Below are 20,773 nucleotides of genomic sequence, written 5' to 3' on the forward strand. Positions count from 1 at the left end.
TGTGTGTGTGTGTGTGTGTGTGTGTGTGTGTGTGTGTGTGTGTGTGTATACATATGTGCATTTCTTTGCCAGGCATTAAACTTAAATCTTACATGAAATTTCTTTGTTTAATCTTCAGAACAACTGAATAGGGTAGGTTCTACTATTACCCCTATTTTACAGATGAGGGAAATTTGGGCTTAAAAAGAGAACTTGTCTAACATAAAAGCTGGTAAGTGGTAGGGCTGGGATCTGAATCCAGAGTCTGTGCAATTAACCAAGGTAAATGTCTCTTGCCTCTCACATGTTATCCCTTCCATGAAGACATCACCATCTTCTCCGCTAGAAGTCCTCTCCTGCTCTTTCTTAATTCTGGAAAATTTTCTTTAGGCTGTGGTTATTTACATATATGTATGTCATATTTCTTCAGCTGCCTTCTGAAAAGCAAAGGCAATTTATCTGTGGCTGCCTTCCCTTTCACCCCCCCCCAAGCATACTGAATTAATCTTACATATATATTTCATAAGTATTTGTTGGCTAAATATAGTAAATAGGAAATTAAAGTAAAACTAAATAGGAAATTAAACTGAAATTAAAATGTGGTTCAATATACTCACTGTTTTTAAAGGCAGACTGGCAACTTCTGAAAGAGATATACAGTTGGAAATGTTAAAAATAAAGCAAAGTTGTGATATCTCATTAATTAACAGAAAGTCTGTCAATTGAGACTCTGTAGTTCTCTACAGAGTCTGATGAGTTTCAGCACCTACCCCGTCCTTTCAGAAAACCCAGCTGTTTGCTGAGGAAGCCAAATGGCCAATAGGTTAGGTAAGCCTTGGTTCAAGTAAGAGAATCATCCAAAGTTCCTCCGTTTATTGACCATGGGACGTTTTCTGGAGTTCATCATGTTTCTGATAATGTTTTACATCAGATAGCAATAAAAATATTGCAGTCACCACTTCTAAGAGCCTGAAGCACCATCTTTGATATTCTCCCCCTCCTAGTCGATAAAGGAATGTAATGGAATATCTCCAAGGCATCAGAATCTTATTTAAGTAATTTTTCACTGTTTAAAAGTTTAATTGTTGACTCCTGGGTTTTGGAGAATCATGCTTTATATCAATCCTCCTGTATTGATTTGGAGAGAGATCCAAGTTTCTCTGAGTCTTTGCACTGAGTAGTATCTAATAGCACCAGCAATTTCTAGTGTCCTAATAAAATGGGAGACTTACGAAAAAATAAGGCTTTTCTGTTTTTTGGGGTTTTTTTGGTTCCATGAATGGAAATAGAAATCCTTAAAAGGAATGCACTAGATCCAAATCCCTCAACTCCAGGTGGAACATAAGTGTCTCCTTTTCCAGGCCAGGGCTGTTTCTGTTACAAACCAGTATACTTTAAATCCACATGACAAGACATTTCTCTGAGATGTTCACATCCTATGAGGGGCTATTTCAGAGAACAAGCTTAATGGCTATACAGGGCACTATCTACCCTTAACTTACCTGAGCAGGTGCAGAGATGGGCCACTGTACAGAACAGAAGGAGATCCCCAATGATCTTCACGATGGAGATGGCTGTGATTCAGAGGCTGCTCAGGACCGTCACAACAGCTGCATCAGCCATACCCTAGGAAAGGGGTGTGTTTATAAGGCAATGCTTGGTTTCTCCACCTTTCCTGTGAGGTCATCCAGAGTCAGTGTTGGCTCTCAAAGCACAGTGTCACACCCTGGGTGGTGATACAGTCCTTGTCACTCAATTGCTACTTCCTGTCTGACCAACAGATTGATTATGCAAGGTGAGAAGTATTTTTCTGTCTGCTCTAGAGATGGGGAATGTTGTTACTTAGATTTCCAAACCTCATATAGTAGAAGAGATTAAGTATAGGCTGCTTGGCCTATTTACGAAATAAATGAAAATATCAAAATTTCTTTATTTCACCAAAATAGAGGATATTAAACTCAGATCAGACAGGTTACACTTAGGTTTATATTTTGGCTCCTGGGAAAATGTTGTTTTATTTTCGAGGCAATAAACCCATGAAGCAAGCTGGGATATAGTGGAAGGACTAGTGACCTTAGCACTTATGAGGCTTGGAGAAAGGCACTGACATTTTCTAGCTGTGTGATCTTGGGGAAGTCAGTTGTGCCATGAGCCTATATCAGTTAGGAAGAGCTGGTTATTTTGTGGTAACATATAATCCCAAGACTTCTGTGACTTAAAACAGTACAAGTTGATTTTTACTCAAGCTATACATGTATGGTGGTCAGCTGATGGTGCTGCATGCCTTCAATGGATTCCAAGTAGACAGGGTAGTCACCATTTGGAATATTGTTCATTGTCAAGGTGAAGTGAAGATGCATTCCTGAGGATTTCCATTTACAGCAATTGAATATTCCATCTCAGAAGTGGCACCAGTGTCACTCTCCTTCACTGTCATGTGGATGTGGCCTGGCCTAACCATAGAGGTTACTGGGTACAGTGTTACCTTGTCTCTCTCTCTTTTTTAAAAAAATTATTTATTTATTTTTGGCTGTGTTGGGTCTTCGTTTGCTGTGCACAGTCTTTCTCTAGTTGCATTGAGCAGGGGCTACTCTTCGTTGTGGTGTGCAGGCTTCTCATTGCGGTGATTTCTCTTGTTGCGGAGCACAGGCTCTAGGCACATGGGCTTCAGTAGTTGTGGCATGCGGGCTCAGTAGTTGTGGCTCCCGGGCTCTAGAGTGCAGGCTCAGTAGTTGTGGCACATGGGCTTAGTTGCTCCGCGGCGTGTGGGATCTTCCTGGACCAGGGCTTGAACCTGTGTCCCCTGTGTTGGCAGGCAGATTCTTAACCACTGACCACCAGTCTTGAAAACCGGAATGGGAAGAACTGGAAATAGTTGGCAAACGACACAGAGACCACCCCAGAGCCTTAGTTTCATGCCATGTCAAGTGGGACCTATTGCTAGCCCCAGTAGAGTTCACATAATTGGAGTCTTTTACATGAAAGTCTGTTTTCAAGTGCAGTGCATGTAATTGTTGCTGTGATTGTTACTATTATTATTGACAGGCCAAGAGTCTCCGCTGTGAGTTGCTGACATTAGATTTTAAACTGTATTTTCCAAGCACAGTTATCCAAATGTCTGTTATTTATCTTTTGATCTTGAGGACATATGTATGAAAACCTGGGGGAAGGCAGTAGAGTCTGCTTCACCAGTGCTTTGCTTGGCAGGCTTATTGTAGTACATTCTGAAGCATAACACATACAAAAGATAATAAATGACATTGCATGCCTCCCTAAAATTTAGACTCTTACATCTGTTTGGGGAGCAGTATAATCTCTTAGTTAAGAATATGTGCATTGGGACTTCCCTGACGGTTTAGGTGGTTTAGTCTTAGTGGTTAAGACTCCATGCTCCCAATGTAGGGGGCATGGGTTCGATCCCCAGTCAGGGAACTAAGATCCCGTACGCCACATGGTACAGCCTTAAAAAAAAAGTGTGCATTGAGTCCCATGGATCTTATTTGCAATCTTGTTTCTAATAAATGTTGGCTGTGTGACTTTGAGTGCATAGGTTAAGTTCTGATATTTTAGTTTCCTCATCTGTAACATAGAAATAATACCTCACAGAGTGGTTTTGAGTGTGAAATACAATTATATATATATATATATATATATATATATAATGTGTCTATAAATAGGTAAAATCTCTGGTGTGTGTGTGTTTGTATATCAGATGCTAAGATCATAATTAGAGCTTGATATAGGGTAACTAATGATATGGAATGTGATATTCATGACAACTGATTGAGGGAGTAATTTTTATTATCCAGTTTTATCAGTGAGTAAGTTGAGGCTCAGAGGATTTAAGTAATCTTCCCAAGATCATGATACCAATTAATGTAGGAAACTATTAGGTTCAGTCACGGAAAAAATGGGAAGTGAATGTTCTAATAAAGAGAGTGAATTATAAGCTTTATTGTTTACTGTGAAAGTTTGAAGAGAATGAATACTGAGAAAAAGCCATTATATTTCAAGAAGAGGTGTTTTGTTGCAGTTTAAAATGCAATTTTAGCTAAAAGGATTGGGAATGGAATCAAAGGGTGATCAGGATGAAGTGGAAAGATAGGGTTATTCTTTTTTAGATGTTTGATAGTCAGAGGAGAAGAATGGAAAAAACAAAGGCTTCAGCAAGATCTAGGATGGACTGAGCATGTCTTAAAGACAAAGGGAAGAAGAAGAAATTTAAGGTAACATGATGGAGGGTGTCTAATTAGAGGAGTATAGAAAAGTAAGAAATAAGATTAAGAGCACAAGTGTAACACCATTCCCTATGACATGGAAGACAGAGAAGAGCGGATGAGTATAGAGACATATTGTGAAAGGAAGAGAAAGAAAGGTGAAGGGGTACCCATTGTAAGCTTGGCTCTGACTGTTAAGTTCTGGGGTTGCCTTTTGCAGTGAAAGAATCAGGTTGGTCTGGAAGCTGGAGTAGAATGAAGAAGGCTTGGCACAGACGTGGATGGGAGCAAGTCAGATAGTCAACAAAAGATATAAAATTAGTGGCCACTAGACAAAATTAGTACTAGTTTTTAGCAGACCCAGTCAATACCATGCTTAACATTCCTTCCAAAATATGTTATGACACTGAATCACTGTGGGTTTTGCCCTGTTACTTAGCTGAGGCAACAGGGACTTAGAGAAATGGCTAGTTTATGGTTAAGGTTAAGAGCCCATACTTTTTACTCACTCTGGTGTATTGCCTTTAAATCGAAATCTTAGAGGTAGACCTGAAGACATATTGGAAATTGGAGTAATAGGAGTAAAACCAGCCACATCAGAGCAGTCAGGAAGGAGAGCTGATGTTTCAAGTGAGCAAGCAGACAGGGCTGAGCACCAGGTCAGGGTGCATGGCTTTTTCATGTGTGAGAATCATTTGGAAAGAAGGAGGATCCCAGTGGGAGAGGGGATGATTGAGAATCAGGAGACAAGGCCTCATCCCCTGTCCTCCACCTTCATCTAAGGTGCAGTGCTGTGACAGCCCTTTTGCCATCTGGTGCTTTCTGCTTCCCCCACAGCTAGAGATTAACTAGACTGGTGCTTCAAGTTTTCAAGTTAAAAACCCCTAATATGTACAAGTAATAAATAAGGCTGAGGATGGGGGCTGGCTGGGGAGAAGTTGGAACTCTACTACTTAATTCTGTTTTTCTCTCCTAATTTCTGTACTAGCTCACCCCCAACCCCAGGCTCCTTCCTTCTTGGCATCCAACACCTTCAAGGCCTTCTTGTGGCAGTTTAAAATCAGTGGCCTAGATTTGACTGAACTAGCTCTAGCCTTTTGTCTGTCCTCTTCTCCCTTCCCTATGTGGCCCCTTCACTCTCCAGCTCTTTTTTTTTTTTTTTTTTTTTTTGCCACACTGCACAGCATGTGGGATCCTTATTCCCTGACCAGGGATCGAACCCACGCCCCCTGTGTTGGAATCGCAGAGTCCTAACCACTGGACCCCCAGGGCAGTCTACTCCAACTCTTTTCCTCTCCCCTCCTCTTCCCTCCCTCCCCTTGCCCTCCCCTCCCCCCTTCCCCCCTCCCCTCCCCTCCACTGTGATCACGCCTCTGTGCACTGAGTCACAGTGACCCAGAGATCTGAATATTTGCATTTTGATCTTTGCATTTTGATTTGTGTCTGACAGGACCTTGTTCCCTGCCTCTTGTGGGAACAGGGAGTTAGCACATCTAGGGATCCTATGCTTTGGTTCTATTCAATTTTCTTTGAATCACTGAGGCTTAGTAGTTTCAATCATGGGACAAGATGTTGTGAATTAACAGTAAAGACTATTTCCTGTTGGTTCATGTTGCTTCTAGGTGACCTGACACTATCTGGATCTAGATTACATACACACACACACACACCTCCCAGCTCCTGTTAGTAAAATCCTGTCTACTGTGCTCAGTGCTGAAGGGAACACCTGTAACCCTAGAGTTAGCCAACATTAGAGGATGTATTAGCCTGCAAGGGCTGCCATAACAAAATACCAAAGACTGGGTGATTTAAACAACAGAATTTATTTTCTCACAGTTCTGGAGACTAGAACTTCAAGATCAAGGAGCCAGGATGGCTGGTTTTACCTGAGGCCTCTCTCTTTGGCTTGAAGACAGCCGCCTTTGCACTGTGTCCTCACAGGGTCTTTGCTCTGAGTGTATGAGGCCTGGTAACTCTTCCTCTTCTAATAAAGACATAAACCCTATTAGATTAGGGCCCCATCTTTATGACATCAGTCAACCTTAATTACTTCTTTGAAACCACTTTTCCAAATACAGTTACATTAGGGGTTAGGACTTCATCACGTGAATTTTGGAAAGGACACAAATCAGTCCATAACATTCTTCCCTCTGCACTCCCACCCTCTACCAATTCATGTCCTTCTTCCATGCAGAGAACCCTAGACCTTTGATCTTCCAGACACTGGTGTCCCTTGAAATGTTAACTAGTATTTCTTGAAAAAGGGACTCTTTGGTCAATTAGACTTGGGAAACCCTAGACACTCTATTTCTTTTTGGGAGATTCATAATGCACTTTATTTTATTAAAGGTTCTATTAAATTTTCTACAATACAGAAATTTTTTTTCACTTTAAACTTAATTTTCAGCAAACTTAATTTGCCACAGTTTACCCATTACATAACAGCTAAAGAGATGTTGGTGTTTTCCTTGGACATCAACAAATAAGGAGTTACTCCAGTTTCCCATAAAGTCATGATGTTCTATATAAAGACTAGTTACCAAGGAAGATCATTGAATTTTTGGTCTGTTTGGACTGCTCAGAAGTTCTTTATCATATTGAACAGAACTGCATCTCTATCTGGTTTCCATATATTATGGTTCTCTACAGTGGAGCCCAATAGAATGTGTCTGCTCTCTCCAAGTATGCAAAGGCAGCTGTAGAGTGCCTAGTCAAGGTCTCTTTTTTCTCCAGATGATATAGATCAGCTTCTTTACTATTTTTTTATAGTATATAATCCTGTATGTCCTCCCTACCCTGACATATCAATGCAAAGTTACTTAATAATAGTACAACACAGGTAATAACCTCACCATTTCCCTTCTCTGTTCCAGGCAGTGTTATCCACACTGGAGATACAGAGATAAATAAGACATGTGAGGACTTTATTTCTTGGACCTTACTTTCTTGTAGAGAAAATGTTTTAAAAAATAATATGATTTTGGATTTTGTTGTTGTTGTTGTCGTTGCATTACGTGGGCCTCTCACTGTTGTGGCCTCTCCCGTTGCGGAGCACAGGCTCCGGACGTGCAGGCTCAGTGGCCATGGCTCACGGGCCCAGCCACTCCGCGGCATGTGGGATCTTCCCGGACCGGGGCACGAACCCGTGTCCCCTGCATCTGCAGGTGGACTCTCAACCACTGCACCACCAGGGAAGCCCTGTTTTGTTTTTTAACATCTTTATTGGAGTATAATTGCTTTACAATGGTGTGTTAGTTTCTGCTTTATAACAAAGTAAATCAGCTACACATATATCCCCATATCTCCTCCCTCTTGTGTCTCCTCCCACCCTCCCTATCCCACCCCTCTAGGTGGTCACAAAGCACCGGGCTGATCTCCCTGTCCAAGAACAGTTTTTATCACATAAGAAAGTTAAGGTATAGAGGAGAGAGGCTAACTAACTTGCTGAAGTTCACTTAAGTAACATGAGATCAAGCTGAGGTTTGAATTCAGGTAGTTTGGTTTCAGAGCTTGTATTCTTAGCCATTTACCACTAACGACTAATGATGCTGAGGTGAGCCTTGTTCAGACTCATTAACACTTAGCCAGGCAATGTCTTGGGAGCATATGTGTCTCCCAGGAAAAACACAAAACCATTGGGAAAACAAAAACAAAAAAAACCCACTTCTCTTTCCCAAAGTCTCCTCTAAGGGGTATACATCAATGCCTCTCAACCTGAGATGCATTAAAATTCCACTGGGGATCTTGATAAATTGTAGAATTTGACCCAGCACGTCTGCAGTGAAATCTACAATTCTGCATTTTTAACAAGCTCCCAGTGCTGTTCCTGACCATGCTCTGAGGAGAAAGGGTCTGGAAAGTCAGGAGGCAGATGAAGAAGTGAGAAATCCGCCATAGTGTTTACAGATAAATTACGTTCAGGAGTTGCGTCTAGAGGAGCAGGCTGTAGCTCAAAGTATTAAAGGAATACCCTTTTAACGGCTTCTCATCTCATTTAGAATAAGACCTAGACTTCTATCCGTGGCTTTAAGGCCTACCTACATGACGTCGTTGTATCTCCCAGGTCTCTCTGATCTCAACATCTGGTCTTGACTTCTCCTAGCCCCTCTAGCAATCTCTCTGCTTATAGCAGGCAGTATCCACTCCTGACCTTGCTACTCGTGGGTTTTGTTTATTTGTTTGTTATCGTTTTTCCCCCAGCACTATGCTCTTACCAAGGTCATCTGAATGTGAACTCCTTGAGAATACAGGCCTTATCTGCCCAGTGCCTAGAACAGTGTCTGACACAGCATAGGCACCCAATAAATGTTCATTAAACAAACCAATAGGTTTTATTTGCCTGTACTCTATAAAAAATTTCTTACTGTTTTGTAGAGAATAAATAGATCTGGAGATCAGAAAACAGAAATGGTGATCAAGCCTAAAAAGTTGATGCTAAGTGAGTATTAACTAATTTACTTTAAATATCTGAAAAGTAAGCAGGAAACTTGGCTCCCATTTGAGGAATGATTTTATAATTTTGAAAACAAAATTTTATTTTGATACATTATTTGTCCATTAGTGCATCTAGGCTCTCTTTTTCTAGTCCCTTTTGGGTTTGTAAACAACATAAGGTTGTGGTTAGGAGCAAGATAATTGAGTTTAAATTTCAGTCCTTTATAAACTACAAGATTGCATAGTTTACCTTGTCTAAGTTTAGTTTCCTCATCTGTAAAATGGGGGTGACAATGGTAGCAGGCTTATAGGACTGTAGAGAGGATTAATTGACATAAAGCAAATAAAACACAGCACTTGGCATGGTGCATGTGCTCAGTGAACATGGGCTAATTATTGTCAGAACTCTACCTCTTCTTTTAAGGCTGGGCCAAGATGTCAAACTGCCCTTCCTTTACTGGAATGCCTGTGTTCTCATCTAAAACTTCAGATGGTTATTTCCATTCTCAGCTTACACTTCATATGAGCTTAGTTACCGTGTGTGTGTTCCTATCTGTCTCCCAGTCAGCCCAGCATTTTCACACAACAGAGAAGATGCTTGTTAAGTCAGGGATTTCTAACTATGCCTGTTTATTTTCCTACTAAAGTAGAATAATTGTGGGCTCTCTTTTTTTTTGAGGAGGGGAAAATAAAAGATAGAATTTTCCTGGTTCTCTCTTTTTTATTCTGTGATAGGACAAGTTATACCTCCCACCCCTTTTTGAGGAGAAGATTCTGCTTTTGTTATTTTTGGTGAGGCAGAGATGGAAAGGTGAAATAATGAAATAGTGTTCAACTATACAAGATGATAATTAACAAGAGAAGGTCTGTATTTTAAGAGACTCTTCATTTTAAGGGACCTGAGAGACCTGAAACTTTATCACCCCAGCTCCAAAGAGAGCCACCCAGCTGGATCCTACTGGCCTGGAGTGCTGGGGGCAGGAGGGACAAAGACATAAGAGGACGAGGGTCTCCCCTGCTAGCAGAGGTGGGCTGTGTATATGCTGGAAAGGTGATGGAGAAAGTAGACTTGTGCATACCTTTCTGGACCTGTCTGGTTCAACTCGTCGGATTAAGTTAGAAGATTGAGGCTGGCATCTAGTGGCAACAACAGGTACTAACACAGAGCACACATGGCAAAGGAGAGAGCTCTTTTCATTTCCCCAGCCTCAAGTAAAATAATGACTTCATCTCCCTGTATTAGTCAAGATCTTTCAGCTACAAGTGACAGATTATAGACCAGATCAAGCAAAAAAAGAAAAGGGAATTTATTGAACGATGTAATGTGAACAATGGGATGGAGTGAGGATTAGGTATACTGCAATTGGGGGTCAGACGATGAGCACTCTCTCCCTTTCTCTCAAAAAAATGCTTGTTCCCCAAAGCTCTTGGCTCTTCTCTCCTTCTGTTAGCATGTGGACCTTTTTCTCTTCTACTGAAAGTGGGCTTCATTTATGCATATGGAGTAGAAATTCTCAAACAACTGTGTGCATGTGTGGCGGGGATATTTTCTCTTTTGTTCATGTCTTTAAGTGAGATTAGTGGGGCAGCGTCTGACCTTGCAGATAAGCCTGCAATCTGGAATAAACTGAATTCAGGGGAGTGTTCATAAGCACGTTTGATAACAGGCCTCAGCCCCAAGCAAACTGAAAGCTGACTTGAAACAATCAGTACCCAGAGATGAATATCTACCACCTTTTTCAGTATGGTGTTTATTTCTAATAAATGTGATACTCAGTTCTCCATTAGTTTTCTTTTGTTTCCAATGTTGTTCCAAATTTGGGTGCAGCATGGAGTTGTGTTATTTATTATACACCCTCAAATTCCAAAAGAAATAATTTTCAGAATTTAGTGAAAAGAATAAGCAAGTATATAGTACTCTGTTATCCATTAATCACATTTTCTGTATTTATCAAATTTAATATAAGGACCAAATTCCCTAAAGAAAAGAGAAGAAAAAAGAGATTAGTATCATAAGGAAAGGGGGCCTTGCTTCACATCCGATCTCTTCCAAATGAAGTCCTGAGAAAGGGAGCTGCTTCTACAATTCCCTTTACCTCCGTCTCTTTTCATGGCCACCACAGTTGGCACATTCCCTCCCATGTCTTGATTATTCAAAAATTGCTCTGTGAAGTTTTTCAGTAGAGAGTCTTTCATTCCCCAACCCATTCCCATGTTAATACCTTTTCATTCAGTGTAGCAATGTCAAATTTTTCTACCAAGAAGTAAAAGATAACCACAGCAATAATGCTATGCATAATAATTCACATAATTCACACTCTACTCAAATTTTCACTAGGTTTACACTGCCCATAGACTACAGTCTGTTCCCCTTACTTTAGGATTTATGTTTCCCAGAAGACTAGCCTCTGCCTAACTTTCCACCCTTATTTATTACTGTCCTTTAAATACCTGACATTCCTTTCAACACAATTTTTATCTTCCTTATTTCCCTAAAGACATTGCAGTTTCTCAGTTCCATGTGTTTTCCCAAGCAGTGAGCCCTGTGTAAATTGCCCATTCTATTTTCTTTTGCACTTTTTCTTTTTTTAAACCTCTCAACATAGTATTAGCTTTTTATTTATTTATTTATCTGGTTGCTCCGGGTCTTCATTGCAGCAGGCGGGCTCCTTAATTGTAGCTCGTTGTCTCCGTAGTTGTGGCTTGTGGGCTCCTTAGTTGTGGCACACGGGCTCCTTAGTTGTGGCATGCAAACTCTTATTAGTTGCAACATGCATGTAAGATCTAGTTCCTTGACCAGGGATCTAACCTGCGCCCTGTGCATTGAGAGCACAGAGTCTTAACCACTGCGCCACCAGTCCCTGCACTTTTTCTTTAAGAATACTTTAACTGCCTCATGACAAAGGAGGCAAGAATATACAACAGCGAAAAGACATTCTCTTCAATAAGTGGTGCTGGGAAAACTGGACAGCTACATGTAAAAGAATGAAATTAGAACATTCTCTAACACCATATATAAAAATAAACTCAGAATGGATCAAAGACCTAATTATAAGGCCAGACACTATAAAACTCTTAGAGGAAAACATAGGCAGAACACTCTTTGACATACATGGCACCAATATCTTTTTTGATCCACCTCCTAGAGTAATGAAAATATAAACCAAAATAAACAAATGGGTCCTAGTTGAACTTAAAAGCTTCTGCACAGCAAAGGAAAGCTTAAACAAAATGAAAAGACAACCTAAGGACTGGGAGAAAATATTTGCAAACGATGAGACCAACAAGGATTAATTTCCAAAATATGCAAACAGCTCATCAGCTTAATATCAAAAAAAAAAAAGACAACCCAATCAGGAAATGGGCAGAAGACCTAAATAGACATTTCTCCAAAGAAGACATACAGATGGCCAACAGGCACATGAAAAGATGTTCCACATCACTAATTGTTAGAGAAATGCAAATCAAAACTACAATGAGGTTATACAATGAGGTATCACCTCACACCAGTTAGAATGGCCATCATTAAAAACTCTATAAATAATAAATGCTGGAGAGAGTGTGGAGCAAAGGGAACCCTTCTACACCATTGGTGGGAATGTAAATTGGTGCAGCCACAATGGAGAACAGTATGGAGGTTCCTTAAAAAACTAAAAACAGAGTTACCATATGATCCTGCAATCCCACTTCTGGGCACATATCTGGCTAAAACTCTAATTTGAAAAGATACATGCACCCCAATGTTAATAGCAGTATTAGCCAAGACATGGAAGCAAACTAAATGTCCATCAACAGATGAATGGATAAAGAAGATATGGGGTGTGTGTGTGTGTGTGTGTGTAATGGAATATTACTCAGCTGTAAAAAAAGAATGAATTAATGCCATTTGCAACAATATGCATGGACCTAGAGATTATCATATTAAGTGAGGTAAGTCAGAAAAAGAAAAAGACAAATGTCATATGATATCATGTATATGTGGAACCTTAAAAAGGATACAAATGAACTTATTTACAAAACAGAAATAGACTCAGAGACATAGAAAACAAACATAGGGTTATCAAAGGCAATAGCAGGTTGGGGGGATAAATTAGGAGTTTGGGATTAACATATACATACTACTGTATATAAAATAGATAAACAACAAGGACCTACTGTATAGCACAGGGAACTATACTCAGTATCTTGTAATGACCTATAATGGAAAAGAATCTGAAAAATAATATATATATTGCCTGCACTCCATTTGGATGGGGAACTGCTACTAGATAACTGTTGCTTATTTCTTGAATGTGAAATCCTAGCTTACTATTAATGTTTGATTTTTTAAAAATAAATTGGAAACCTGTATTTTTAGGTAAAATCTGATTTTTGAAATACTGTCAACCATGAAAACTTACTGAAATACTATTCTGGTTAAACAGAACCAATACTGTTTTCTGTTATCGTGAATTTTCTTATGTAATACATTCTTTTTGCCACATAAGACCACAAACTTATGAAGAGTCTGGGATCTGTTTCATACAACTCTATTTTCTTTTTCTTTTAATTTTTTTTATTTTTATTTTTTTGTGGTACGCGGGCCGCTCACTGTTGTGGCCTCTCCCGTTGCGGGGCACAGGCTCTGGACACGCAGGCTCAGCGGCCATGGCTCACGGGCCCAGCCGCTCCGCGGCATGTGGGATCTTCCCGGACCGGGGCACGAACCCGTGTCCCCTGCATCGGCAGGCGGACTCTCAACCACTGCGCCACCAGGGAAGCCCGACAACTCTATTTTCTTGGTAGTTATTATGAGGGCCCTACACTGAGTAGGCTTGGGGGATTCCTTTAAGGATAATGACTGATTTTTTTTTTTTTCAATTCTGAGCAAGACGCACACTTAAGTTTTCTGTTTTTCAAGGGATTTACATTGTTCATAAATGGCGGATATCTCTCAGGATTGTGAGTCCAGTTTCTCAGAATTTTTCTTCAAAACACTAGCTAAGAGCAGAGACAGAAGAATTACTCTTCTGCCTCCATTCCTCAAAAGAGCATAATGACTATTCTTGTTGCCCGGAGATCCAGAAATGGCATGAAGGCCACGTTTATACATGCAAGTCACAGTGAGAATTAAAACAAATATACAGGCAACTGTACCATCCCTGCCATTGGCATCAGTGTTCTCTGTGTTCCAGAAATAGATATGTGTGATAAGAACTATGTTCATAATGGCTCCAATGAGAGAACCATTTTTTTCTTTTTTAATCAGCAGAGGCTCCTTATTTATATTTTGATTGAGAAAAAACAGTGTTCATAGTGTATCTGGCAGACTTACAAGGTAGAAAAGAAGGAAAGGAAGAAAGAAAGAAAGGAGAGAAGGAGAGAGAATGAGAGTGAGAGGGTGAGAGAGTGCCAGAACAGATCAGAGGCATGCTGATAGAGCTTTTGAGACTTTCTCAAGTCTCCTAGATGAGGCTGAAAAAAATCTCAGAACCATCTTTGAGAAGCCATTTGGTTGTAGCAGAGTGGAAAATCAAGTCCCCAATATAATTCTGCATCAAGCTATGCTGATTTTCAGAAGCCCAGGCCATTGTGGGTGGGTCCTTCTTATGCTGCTCGTTTTAATGTTGTGCATCCAAATACCAGACAGTGTGAAGAAGGCTTATGTGGAAGAGCTAAGAAGACACTTCCCAAAGTCTTTTGCCTAATTAGCCCTGCCTGAGAAAGTGACAACCACCACATTTGGAAGGAATGATTATGTAATTTAATCATTCTACATAGTCTGCTAATATTCATGAATTCTCATTCATCTTTCTTTGAAGTCAATGGGAGATACTTGGTTAATTCACATTTTTCAGTTCCCATTCTTTTCCTTTATGGTTAATTCACATTTTTCAGTTCCCATTCTTTTCCTTTAAAGTCATCCTCTGAGTCTAGTACTTGCTCTGAAGATGAGCAAGTATTACCTTTATTGGACTAGTTTCTACACCTCGTTTCCTTCAGTGCTCAGAAATAATTGCAGTGGCATGCTAATGTGATGCCAGAAGTCCGTGAAGATTCTTCTCAAAGGAAGATATGCATTAAAGAGTTAGCTCAGCAGACTTGAGATGCTCAAATCAGCTCATAGGAAGTAATCTCTACACCCTTGGGATATTCTGGCTGATAAGAGTAACTTTGTAACCTAGGGCCATAGGTCATGCCAGATAATTTACCCTGAGGTGAATGCCTGTTTTTGTTCACCTGTGGTGCTGAGCCACTCTGTATCAGTTTAACTCCTAGGGGGAGGGGGCTGGAGACTAAGTAGTTGTCAATCATGTAGGTGCTGCATGTCCCCAGTAAAAACCCTGGACACCAAAGCTTTGGTGGGGCTTCCCAGGTTGTCAATACTTTATATAAGTTATGACACATGATAGCTGGGAGAATTTAAGCACTGCCTGTGTGACTCCCCTGGGAGAGGACGACTGAAAGCTTGTACCTGATCTCCTAGACTCCACCCTATGAGTTTTCTGCCTTTGCTGATTTTATTCTGTATCCTTTCATTGTAATAAACTGTTAGCATGCATATAACAGCTTTTCTGAGTTCTATCAGTCCTACTAGGGAATCATCAAACCTGAGGGTACTCCTGGAGACTCCCAACAGAGAGGCTCTCATAGGTCATAGAAGAGTTACTGACAAGACACGATAAGGCTGATTTGTAAAAACAATTTCAAATAGAGCTAAAATATATCACAAGGAATATTATTAACTTTTTAATCTAAATTTCCCATTGAATTTATTAGAAAGGCAAAAAAATTTGACAGTTTTTTTCCATGTAAGACCACATAATCACTTTGTTACTTACGTGTATATCTACACCTGTATTTATGTCTGTGTCTGTATGTCTGTATCAGTATCTATATTTACTTCTTCCAGGCAACAATATGGGTGCTACTCATAGGGATGTCACTGTGACTTGTTAAAGAAAATTTGATTTTTTTAAGATGGATTTCTATTTATTGCTTGAATATAATCTATAGACTATCTACTAGTATGATCTCTGTACAATTCTGCCAAAATATCATGTAAGCTTTTCTTTCTCTTTTTTTTAAATGAGTCAACTTTGAATGTTAACTAAATTTTTTAAAAAGTCTTTTCTCTTTACTATGTATGTAGTCTGTCCTCAGTCTTTTGTGAACAATAGAGGCTATTAAAAAAAAAATCCCATGCATCAGCAAATCCAGTTCCTTGCTAAAATTATTGGAAATTTCTGTGAAGAAATATAGAGAAAAAATAATGGTATTTTATTTTGAACTTACCACTGATCAACACAAAGGAAACACTCATTCTTGTAAGTGTGGCCATTTGTAGCACAAACATATGCTGTCACCTCAGGACAGTTTGCGTCATAAAGAGGATCCAGTGGGTAGTACATTTTACATGGGGGCTACAAACATCATAAAATATCGTACGAATAACAACTGATAGATTTTCCCTCATCTATTCCTGGCCTGTCACTTCTGCCCTACATAGAAATAATATCAAATGTTACTAGTCAATTGATCTTTTTGCAAGATTTCCTCTCCTCTGGGCTTTGGTCAGGCAAGTTTTTTTCTAACTACAGTATCCTCACTCATTCATCATTTGCTAGTCATAAGCAGTATAATAACTCAGCTTAAATCCCAAATGCAAAGTTTTCACTTAAACTTGGAGTCTCGATGCCAGTAACTCATTATAAGAAGTTTGTGAGTAGAGATAGTTATGTGTCTCTGAACTCCTAGAAGATAGGGGCTTAAATGTAGTTTTTAAGAGTGAGGGTTCTGTATTGAGACTGGGATTAAATTCTGTATATACCATTGTTAAACTCTGTGGCCTTGGACAATTGACAGGTATTAATTCATTTAATGTTCAGAGATGCATCTTACTATTACAGCGCTTGTGCTACATGGGAGTAAATCTAAGCCTGAAGAGGTTAAGATACATGCCCAAAGTCACATAGAAAACTTCCATTCTACTTAACCACTATGAAGTTTTAGGTCTCTCATGTCAGGAGAGTGATCAGATTAAGATCAGAATTCAGAACTTAGAAATTTAAATTTACCATAGGCCATTTAGAATAGTCATGGGGTTTGAAGATTTCTGCAAATAAAGTACAGACACAATAGGTTAAAAGAAACAGTTCTCCGTGGAGTTTGATTTCACTCACTGAAGTTACTGACTGAACAAAGAAATGTAATGCAATTACTTATTTGCACAAAGTATACAAAATAATTTGTGGCAACAAAATTTGTGGGTGGTATTCCTTTGTTAACTACTTCATCCATTTATTTATTCTCTCCTTTTAGCAGTCCTGACTTCATTTATAAATTTGCTGTGTCATTGAGGAAAGAGTTAAAAACCATTTGGGGTTTTATGCTTAACTTGCAAACCGTGTTATTTTCATTAAGTCACTTGACTTTTGTTGGCTTTAGTTTCCTCGTCACGACAATTAGGATAAGTGTATGCATTTTAAAGATGGTTGTAAAAATTAAAAGTAATATAGTAAATAAAGGATTAGGCCAGTTCCTACCAAGATGCTGAACTAAAGAGGATACTAAGAATGATGACGAGAAAGCTTAGGAGTTCCTTGGCTCTGGAGAGACTGAGGGATATGGTGAACTGATTTGTGCGAGGAGTGCTGGTGTTGCTTAGGGATAGAGGATGACCAGCTGGCTATGGGAGAATAAAATAAGAAAAGACTTACTGAAGTTTTGCCCTATCTCTCACTGTTAGGTGATATTTAAAATATCCAAGAAAATTCTAGCTTTCCAAAAGTCAGAATTTACAAAGTTAGAAAAGCTGTACGATTTTAAAATCTTCACATAAAGGAAACAACAAGCCTCCCAACCTCTCCAGGAATAGACTATGCTGTTTACATATGCACTCTTTCAGAGAATAAAAAAGATGGAATGCTCCTCTCTAATTCTAAAAAGCCAGAATATTTTAATAACAAAAGCAGCTGGATATAGTTATGAGAAAAGAAAAATAAAAGCCTTCATCTAGTAAAAATAAAGTAATATATATACACTGCATACCACACATAAGAACAAACTTCAAATGGACCTGGATCTGAACATAAAAAACAAAACAATACAAAGATCAAAATATAACACAACTGAGTTGCTCTTTAATCTTAATATACGAAAGACTTTCTGATAATGACTCATTAATCTCTGGGCAGTAACAGAAAGGACTGATACATTTTATTACATCCAAATAAAAATAACTTTTTCATGACAAAATATAAACATAAACTAAAAAAGATATCTGATAAACTGGAAAAAATATTTGCAACAGATATCATAGATAAAGGGCTAATATACCTGATACATAAAGAATACTTTAAAATTGAGGGGAAAAAAATCCCAATTGCTGAATGAGTTATATACATGGACCTACAATTCATACACACACACAAAACCCCGAAGATATGGAAATGACCCTTAAATTTGTGAAAGATATTCAAATGCAGTATGATAAGAAAAATGCTAATGAAAACTATATTGAAATACCATCTATTACTGGTGGGAATGCAAGTTGGCACAACTTTTATGAAGTGAAATTTGGCAACGTTGAACAAAACTACTTTGCATTCACATTCAATCACAATTCAAGGAATCTACCCTGAAGATAAACTTCCAACGATAGAAAAATACATATGCATAAGATTATTTATTGCAGCATGTTTTTTAATTGCAAAATATTGGACACAAACTAATGCCCGTACACCTAAGACTGGTTGAATAAACTTTGGTACATCCATCCAAAAAAGTCTTATGCTGTTGTATAAAAGTATGAGGAAATCCCTGTGAACTGATATGTACTGCTTTTCAGAACATTCTGAATTGGGAAAAGCAGGATGCCAATAGGTACCTAAAATAAGACTGGTTACATAAAAGATGAGGGTGGGACTGCAGTGGAAGGAAAAGGGTATGGAGGCAGTAACATATCTTTGAACCTAAACTTTTGTTCATTTTGGTTTATTTTGTTTCATTTGTCATGTTCAAAATAATTTTAAATTGCTATCCAATAGCAATCCCTTTCCAATAGTGATACCCAATTGATACCCCATTTGTATTATCAATCCCAAAGGCCTATGTTTCAGCAAAACTTTACCCATCCAGTCACAAATGACTCTTTTTCTCTCCTGCAAGTAAAAGACATATGCTTACCTGAAAAAACAATCTGTGCCAAAGTGGAGGATACCAGGAAAAATACAGTCATGCAGGGAAAGGCAGCCATTTGATCTCATCTAACGTCCTGCTTTGGTGAGGCCTGTGAAAATGCTCAAGATAGTTTATTCGTAATCTCTTGCATAACTGGCTTTCCAAACGTGAGAGAACCCACTACTCTGAATTGGTGCCGTTCCCATGAACTTGGCCATGGTGATTCCAAACTGGCCTGGTCTCTAGGGATTCAGACCTAAGAAGGCTCTTCTGCTCTAAAGAGGGAAACAAAACCATTAAAATAACTTTTTTTTTCCCCTGCCAACAGCCATTGTACAGTCACTGTTTTGGCTTGGAAGAGGAATTAGCCTCAGGGCTCTCACCAGGGCTGACCCCAGCATGTTACGTATAAATAGGTTCATCCTACAATATATCATCTAAACTGAGACACTCATGTTAGTGAATACGGACACTAAGAATTCATAAGAATTCTGAGAAAATAGGTGTGAACTGAGGACTATGCTGCACAATCAGGGATGTGTCACTTTATAATACACATTGTTTGATTTCCTGGGATAGACCAGTTTCTCCCACATTCAAGTCCTCCATTTCCTAAGTAAGTTTCTTCTTCCAGGCCAGTTACATGTGCTCAAATACAAAGAATAGATTGAAAATGGAATTGTTGGTCTGGGGTCATAAAAATTATGTATACCTTTCCTGATACACAAATCAGGATAATTGATTTTTATCATTTTTATGATTCATATATAGTGCACATGATTTTGATGACACTGGTAAGTTCAAATTCTAGCTTCAACATTTCTTAGAAGTATGAGCCTCAGAAAAAGCATGAACATCACAGGATACTGAGAATATCAACTGATATTAATGTAAGTAGAGTTTAACTGTATTAAATTACCAATTTCTGTAGCCAAACTCTTCTTTTGTAAGAATGGAACTATTTGGCCTAGAGAGAAGATACATTCCAAGTCATTTACTCAACTTCCCATGCCCTACTCTACTCATTCTGTCTCTTCTCCAAATTGCAGCTGGTGGACACATAGAGAAATGAGAGAGAACCATATTAGCTGTGCAGAGGAAACAAAAGGAGGGTGCTGGAGGAAAACAAACATACTGGGAAACCTAGTGACAGAGAAGAAAGCCAAAGAGATACCATCACTGACTTAGAATAAGGAGGTGAAGAGATGTTTACCTGAATGAGCTTGCTGCAAAATGTGAGCCCGCTGTAGTCACCCTGAGGTCACAGCTAGCCTTGAGCAAAGTTGCTGTTCCATGAGTCTGTGGCCCAGGGGCATGTTGAGCAGAGGAGGCAGGCTCCTTGCTCAGTTGAGTGACCAGTTGATTGGCAAGATATTGCGCTAATAGCTGTTTCCTAGTTTGACCCCTCTCTTAAACCACCTCCTCTGATGTTTCATGCTCCAGCAGGCAGGGACAGACCTGGAGGTTCTGTACTTGTGGTTTCTGATTGTGGATCATGAGAACAAGATGACATTTGCAAAGCAGGTTAATTACCTACCTTATTCCAGATAATCTGGTATACACTCACCAAATTCAAGGCTGATTCATTTTCCTGGTCTCTGCCTCCAGAGGTCATTTAGCCCATCCTGCTTCTCAAAAGGGTTATCTGTTTGATCTTTGTAGGACATGATTTCTGACATCAGCCAGGGAAACTCCAGCACCATGACTAATAATCTTTGCAATACCTAAGTCTTCTGAAGTCTCCATGTGTTTCCCTCCCCTCCACCTTAACGTAGGCAAGCCTGAAATTTTGCCATAATCTGGAAAATTTCTATCTCACACACTTTAAACTCTCCTAGAGTAGTTAGTACTCCTTTTGCTGCTTGTCTTCCCTTCTCAGTCTGAGTCCCATAGACTGACATTTATATTTAGCCCCTTGGCATGAGCATGCTCTCTTGACATCCTGTTCTTGGTTCTTCCCTCTTTCTTCCAAGCCGGGATAA

The 20,773-nt window shown here is 39.3% G+C and overlaps 3 protein-coding genes across 7 annotated transcripts in view; 1 reads left to right on the forward strand and 2 right to left on the reverse strand.

The window, feature by feature from the left end:
- The window catches only part of SPINK7 (serine peptidase inhibitor Kazal type 7), a 4,097-nt gene extending 1,782 nt beyond the window's left edge, over positions 1-2,315 (reverse strand). Inside the window, 3 exon segments of the mRNA XM_027081397.1 lie at positions 1,482-1,553; positions 1,822-1,873; positions 2,232-2,315. Coding sequence (XP_026937198.1) covers positions 1,482-1,553; positions 1,822-1,873; positions 2,232-2,315 — 208 coding nt within the window.
- LOC113606889 (serine protease inhibitor Kazal-type 10-like) overlaps positions 1-20,773 on the forward strand; it is a 90,286-nt gene that overhangs the window by 44,627 nt on the left and 24,886 nt on the right. For 4 of the 5 annotated variants that reach the window (XM_027081681.1, XM_027081679.1, XM_027081678.1 and 1 more), the window contains exon 4: positions 8,571-8,634. The exons of the other annotated variant lie outside the window; for it this stretch is intronic. In XM_027081681.1, the coding sequence (XP_026937482.1) occupies positions 8,604-8,634 (31 nt within the window). In that variant the 5' untranslated portion in view covers positions 8,571-8,603. The remainder of the gene's footprint in view (positions 1-8,570; positions 8,635-20,773) is intronic. 5 annotated transcript variants of the gene reach the window in all.
- Positions 10,560-18,867, reverse strand: SPINK13 (serine peptidase inhibitor Kazal type 13). The gene is made up of 4 exons (XM_027081683.1): positions 18,798-18,867; positions 16,688-16,725; positions 15,906-16,033; positions 10,560-10,608 (listed from the first exon to the last, which is right to left on the reverse strand). Exons 1-4 carry the CDS (start codon positions 18,865-18,867, stop codon positions 10,560-10,562), a joined length of 285 nt encoding a protein of 94 aa, XP_026937484.1.

This window comes from Aethalodelphis obliquidens, unplaced genomic scaffold, assembly GCF_003676395.1.
Source record: "Aethalodelphis obliquidens isolate GAN/ISIS:26980383/991018 unplaced genomic scaffold, ASM367639v1 scaffold45, whole genome shotgun sequence".
NCBI classification, from domain to species: Eukaryota; Metazoa; Chordata; class Mammalia; order Artiodactyla; family Delphinidae; genus Aethalodelphis; species Aethalodelphis obliquidens.

What these genes read in the sequence shown, in the direction of transcription:
- SPINK13 (XM_027081683.1), bottom strand. Translation starts at nt 18,867, where the DNA reads ATGGCTGCCTTTCCCTGCATGACTGTATTTTTCCTGGTATCCTCCACT. An exon ending in GGCACAGATTGTTTTTTCAG is followed by an intron (nt 16,726 to 18,797) that starts GTAAGCATATGT and finishes CTTTATTTGCAG; the next exon opens with AAATCTTCAAACCCCATGAC. An exon ending in TTCCTTTGTGTTGATCAGTG is followed by an intron (nt 10,609 to 15,905) that starts GTAAGTTCAAAA and finishes TCTTTTCTTTAG; the next exon opens with GGAATTTGGTCCTTATATTA.